Raw genomic sequence first — 5,653 nt, 5'->3', positions numbered from 1 at the left:
CTTTTTTTTTTTTTGTATATTCAATTAAATGAGTAGTTACTGAGTTATAGTGTCCCGTTTTCTTCTCATGACTGCTACTATTTCATCATGGTAGTAGAGAGAAATGAGTCAGCAGCCATTTCAGAATTGCTTCTGAACAACATGAAAATTTTGGCTAGGCTTAGACCTTAATAACCAGTTTTCCTCGTGATGATTTAAGGTTTTAGTTTGATGCCTGTAATCCCAACACTTTGGGAGGCTGAGGCCAGAGGATCACTTGAAGCCAGGAGTTTGAGACCAGCCTGGGCAAAATAGTGAGACTGTCTCTACCAGGGAAAAAAAAAAAAATCCAGTTGTAGTGGCTTGTACTTATAGTCAGTCGTAGCTTCTCAGGAGGCTGAGGCAGGAGGGTTGCTTGAGCCCAGGAGTTTGAGGTTACAGTGAACTATGATTGTGCCACTGCACTCCAGCCTGGGTGACCAAGTGAGGCTACAGTTCGTTATCAGAATTGCTATTTTGATGGCACACCTACTGGATTTATTATTTTCCAGGGCCATTATGCTGTGATGAACAACCCCACCAGACAGCCTTTGGCCCTAAACGTTGCATACAGGTACAGCATGCTTCTTTGGGTTTAGGGTTGGTTTTAAGCTATTTTGTGCATTCCTTTAATACCTCATACCTCCCTGTGTTCTAGACGCTGCTTGCAGATTCTGGCTGCAGGACTGTTCCTGCCAGGTTCAGTGGGTATCACTGACCCCTGTGAGAGTGGCAACTTCAGAGTACACACAGTCATGACCCTAGAACAGCAGGTATTGGGACAGATATGAACTGAGTTGTTTTGCCCCACTCTTGAATATTCCTAGTCAGCTGGCGAAGTGGAATATGGTCTTTAGGGGTCAGGAATTGGGGGATTCTGAAATACTTTGGTCCTGAGATTTAAAAAATTGTCTAAATCTCTGTTTTCACAAGGGTATTACTCAAAGTCTTTTGATTTTCCTTGTGAACTTACTCTCACTTTGCTCTCCTTCAGGACATGGTCTGTTATACAGCTCAGACTCTCGTCCGAATCCTCTCACATGGTGGCTTTAGGAAGATCCTTGGCCAGGAGGGTGATGCCAGCTGTGAGTGACTACTGTGGGTCAGGGATTTTGTATTGTAATCTGGTCTACAAAGAAGCTGTACGCTATTTAAATGTCTTTAATATTTCCACAGTGTAAATAATGTCTTTTATGCTGGGCTACTTGTCTAAATCACCTTTTTCTCTTTCCTAGATCTTGCTTCTGAAATATCTACCTGGGATGGAGTGATAGTAACACCTTCAGAAAAGGCTTATGAGAAGCCACCAGAGAAGAAGGAAGGAGAGGAAGAAGAGGAGAATACAGAAGAACCACCTCAAGGAGAGGAAGAAGAAAGCATGGAAACTCAGGAGTGACGTTCCCTTCACTCCTTTTCCTACCCAAGGGGGAAGACTGGAGCCTAAGCTCCCTGCTACTGGGCTTTACATGGTGACAGACATTTCCGTGGGATAGGGAAGATAGCAGGAAGAAAAGTAAACTCCACAAAAGTGTCATTCCACTGGGTTTTGATATTGGCTTTGCTGCCAGTCTCTCATTTGTGACCTATGCCATCCATCTATAATGAAGGAGGATACCAACATTTCTTCCTAATATTCTAGAATCCCCAACTCCTGAAAACCCCTCTCTCAATTAATACTTTGCTGTTGAAATGTGAAATGTTAAGTGTCTGGAATTTTTTTTTTCTAAGAAAAACTATTAAAGTACTTCCTAGTAGGGCTCTTGGCCTTTTTGGTTGTTTTTTTTTGGTTTGTTTTTTTGCATGTGGCAACCTTTTTTGCTTTTTGCTTTGTATACTCTTGAGTTGAAAATAATATTTGAGTCTTTTAATTATAAATACTCAGATCACAATTTGAAGCTGTCTTTGAATTAAAGTACATACTCCTGGCACCTTTCCATATACCAGAGTAAACTAGAATACCGTTTTAAGTATTTATTGAATAAAATGATTCTATCAACACTGCTACTGTATTGAAGCCAGTGCAATAAAAAAGTGGGTGGACAGAGGTCATTCACTTTGACTTTGCCTGCCCTCTCCAAATTCCCAGTGTAAACAGGAAAATGAGAAGTCACAGGTAGAGGACATGCTGCCCAGACCCATGTAACTAGGCATGTAACAAAAGAAGCCCCTCTGGTTAAAACTAGGCCTGAAGAAGGTAAGCCTCAAGTATGCAGGTTAAAAAAAAGTAGAGGCCTCTGCTCATTTGTGAAAGGAAGCAAGAGCCATAATTAACGTAAGTCCTTTGGGAAGCTCATTCTGGCTGTGTGTAGCTTTCCTGGGGCCCCTACATAAATGAGTAAGACAAAGTGCTTCAAACAAACCATACAGCTGCCTTTTTAAATGTCTGAAGGTCTAAGGGGACTGTCTCCTAGGATCTTTGCATGTCTGTCGAAACAAGGCAGCTGGGAACAGTACTTGCGCTACTGAGTCCATAGGCTCATCGGTTACTTGCTTGGGGAGCCAGGGGGGTAAATTCCCGAATCCAGCATTGCTCTCCTGCGGGCTGTTTCCTTGGCGACACTGTGGTTTAGCCGCCTCAGTCGTTCCTGCAAGACAAGGGAGGTTTGGAATCTTAACCACTGTGAAAGGCTTTAGAGTATAAGTGAACTAGGTGCTGAGAAATACCGGGCTTGGTCTACCTCAAAGTCAGTCTTCTAAAGCATATATAAGAATTTAGGTGGGGCATGGTGGCTCACCTGTAATCCCAACACTTTGGGAGGCTGAGGTGGGTGGATTACCTGACGTCAGGAGTTCAAGACCAGCCTGACCAACACGGTAAAACCTGTCTCTACTAAAAATACAAAAACATTAGCTGGGCATGGTGGCGGGTGCTTGTAATCTGAGGCAGGAGATCGCATGAAACTGGGAGGTGGAGGTTGCAGTGAGTTGAGATCGCGCCACTGGCTACTGCACTCCAGCCTGGGTGACAGGGAGAACTCCGTCTCAAAAAAAAAATAGGCCAGGCATGGTGCTCATGTCTACCCCAGCACTTTAGGAGGAAGTGGCAGGAAGATCACTTGAGCCCAGGAGTTCGAAACCAGCCTGGGCACCATGGTATGATCCTTTTTGTTTTTGATACGGAGTTTTGCTCTTGTTGCCCAGGCTGAAGTACAATGGTGCGATCTCAGCTCACCACAACCTCTGTCCCCCATGTTCAAGCGATTCTCCTGCCTCAGCCTCCCAAGTAGCTGGGATTACAGGCATGTGCTACCACACCCAGCTAATTTTGTATTTTCAGTAGAGACGGGGTTTCTCCATGTTGGTCAGGCTGGTCTCAAACTCCCGACCTCAGGTGATCCGCCCGCCTCGGCCTCCCAAAGTGCTGGGATTACAGGCATGAACCACCTCATCCGGCCAATCCTGTCTTTTTATTAAAAGAAAAAAGGCCAGGCAGGCCGGGTCCAGTGGCTCGCACCTGTAATCCCAGAGTTTTGGGAGGCCCAGGCAGGTGGATCACATGCATGCAGGAGTTTGAGACCAGCCTGGGTAACATGTTGAAACCCTGTTTCTAGAAAAAAATACAAAAATTAGCTGGACATGGGGGTGCATGCCTGTAGTCCCAACTACTTGGGAGGCTGAGGTGGGTGGATGGCTTGAACCTGGGAGGTAGAGGCTGCAGTGAGCCGTGATCATACCACTGCACTCCATCCTGGGTGACAGACCTTGTCTCATAAAAATAAATAGCCAGGTGTGGCGGCTCACTCCTGTAGTCCCAGCACTTCGGGTGGCCGAGGTAGGAAGCTCACTTGAGCCCAGGAGTTCCAGGCCAGCCTGGGCAACATGGCGAAACCCTACCTACTTCTAGAAAAAATACAAAAATTAGCTAGGCGTTGTGGTGCACGCTTGTAGTCATAACTACTCAGGAGGCTGAGGCAGAATTGCTTGAGCCCAGGAGGCAGAGGTTGCAGTGAGCTGAGATTGAGCCACTGCACTCCAGCCTGGGTGACAGAGGGAGATCGTCACACACACACATACACACACAAAAGAATGTAAATGGCAGCAACTGAATACTGAGAATAAGACGAATTCTCCTAGGTATTTTCCAAGTACTGAGAGAAGTGAATTTCCTTTTCGCTGTTTTAAAATTACAGCCGCTTTCACTGTGTTAAGGACTTACAAAAAAGGGCAAAGAATCACAGGTATGATATTCTTTTACCTGAGCATTCTGTAGAATGTTGTTGACCAAGACAACGCGTCGCCGGGCATTAAGTAGCTTCTTAACATACGGGTCAAGATCCAGGGCCACCTTCTGATCCTCATTGATGCGGCACAGTTCTGGGGATGCAAGGTGAAGCTAAGATCTAATGGCTCATGGCTCATCTCTTGTTCTGAGGGAAAGCAGGCTGGTAACGGGAGGGAAAACACTTGCACCCAAACGGGCCACAGCCATTATAGATTTAAGACATCCCTGAAAGGAGGAGTCCTTTGGCAGCCCTGATGCCCTGGAAGCAAGCGATAGAAACCCAGGCCAGGGGTTGGCAAAAACCTAAGGTCCTGAAAGTGGCTGAAGGGTTCCCGGTATACAGGGATGCTCACTCACCTGTGGCTAGGTTGTCAATTTGTTCCCGGAGCTCTACCTGGCTCTCTCTGCAAAGAGGTACAAGGCCTACACGGTCAGGCAGTTACCGGAGCTCAGGAAACGAACTCCCCCTGCGTATTTACCAAGTACTGAGAGAAGCCGGCCTCCGCTGAACCCTCTACCTGCGGCCTTCCACCTGTCCTCCCCGCCTCGAACCAGTTTCCTAAATTTATGCCCACTCCCAGCTAGAACACTTTATTGGCCCCGCCCCTACAAAGCCAGAGAGACAGGTCCCGCCCCCAACTTCCCTCCCGGGCACCTGACGGCGTGCACGTGAGAGTCGAGCTGCTGCACAGCGGGTCGCAGGAACTCCAGCAGCCCTTCGGCGAAGAGGTCGCGGCCTGTGGGCCCCGCCACCGGTGTCCCTGCCCCCGACACAGCGGCGGAACCAGCCCCCGCCATCACGAACTGTCCTGACGCCCGGAACCTGCCGCGAGGGCCGCCGGGAACCGGAGCCGCGCCGCACTGCCCCGCGAGGGGGCGTCCGGGAAATGCTGTCTCCACCAAGGCACTGGGGTGTCTGGGAAATGGAGTCTGGAGCGAGCCGGGCTGGGAGGAGGGCCAGGCCCTAGGAGTAGAGGCCTTGTGGCTGGTCTTAAAAATCCTCAAAGGTCAGGTTGTAGAAAGGAACCAGTTTTTGGAGTGGATACTTTTTGTTTTCTCCAAAGGTGAAAATAAACACGAATAACTTCAGTTGTCCATAGCCTTCCCATGTTAACTTTATGAGATAGCCGGGTGTGGTGGCAGGTACCTGTAATCCCAGCTACTTGGGAGGCTGAGACAGGAGAACCGCTTGAACCCGGGAGGCAGAGGTTGCAGTGAGCCGAGATCGCGCCACTGCCACTCCAGTCTGGGCAACAGAGAGACTCCACCTCAAAACAAAAACAAAAACAAAAACAAAAAACGAAAACAAACCAAAAACAAAAAACTTTATGAGAAAATCACATTATATTCATAATATCGTTTTCTGTTTCTAAAGTTTTTTGTGGTTGGTTTTTTTTTTTTTTTTTTTTTTTT

The 5,653-nt window shown here is 47.4% G+C and overlaps 2 protein-coding genes across 2 annotated transcripts in view; one reads left to right on the top strand and one right to left on the bottom strand.

Moving 5' to 3' along the window:
• LOC105501979 (interleukin enhancer-binding factor 2-like) overlaps window positions 1–1,777 on the top strand; it is a 2,823-nt gene extending 1,046 nt beyond the window's left edge. The window contains exons 3-6 of the mRNA XM_011928154.1: window positions 531–592; window positions 677–791; window positions 1,013–1,103; window positions 1,254–1,777. Of these exons, the coding sequence (XP_011783544.1) occupies window positions 531–592; window positions 677–791; window positions 1,013–1,103; window positions 1,254–1,414 (429 nt within the window). The 3' untranslated portion in view covers window positions 1,415–1,777. The remainder of the gene's footprint in view (window positions 1–530; window positions 593–676; window positions 792–1,012; window positions 1,104–1,253) is intronic.
• A 202-nt stretch (window positions 1,778–1,979) lies between these two features.
• On the bottom strand, window positions 1,980–5,117 carry SNAPIN (SNAP-associated protein). Its single transcript, XM_011928153.1, has 4 exons — window positions 4,896–5,117; window positions 4,598–4,644; window positions 4,214–4,332; window positions 1,980–2,603 (listed from the first exon to the last, which is right to left on the bottom strand). The coding sequence occupies exons 1-4, from the start codon at window positions 5,036–5,038 to the stop codon at window positions 2,502–2,504; spliced, it is 411 nt and encodes a 136-aa protein (XP_011783543.1). The 5' UTR covers window positions 5,039–5,117; the 3' UTR covers window positions 1,980–2,501.
• Between the last annotated feature and the right edge of the window lie 536 nt (window positions 5,118–5,653).

This window comes from Colobus angolensis, unplaced genomic scaffold (genome assembly GCF_000951035.1).
Source record: "Colobus angolensis palliatus isolate OR3802 unplaced genomic scaffold, Cang.pa_1.0 Scaffold77, whole genome shotgun sequence".
NCBI classification, from domain to species: Eukaryota; Metazoa; Chordata; class Mammalia; order Primates; family Cercopithecidae; genus Colobus; species Colobus angolensis.
This window is presented reverse-complemented; position numbering and strand designations above follow the sequence as displayed.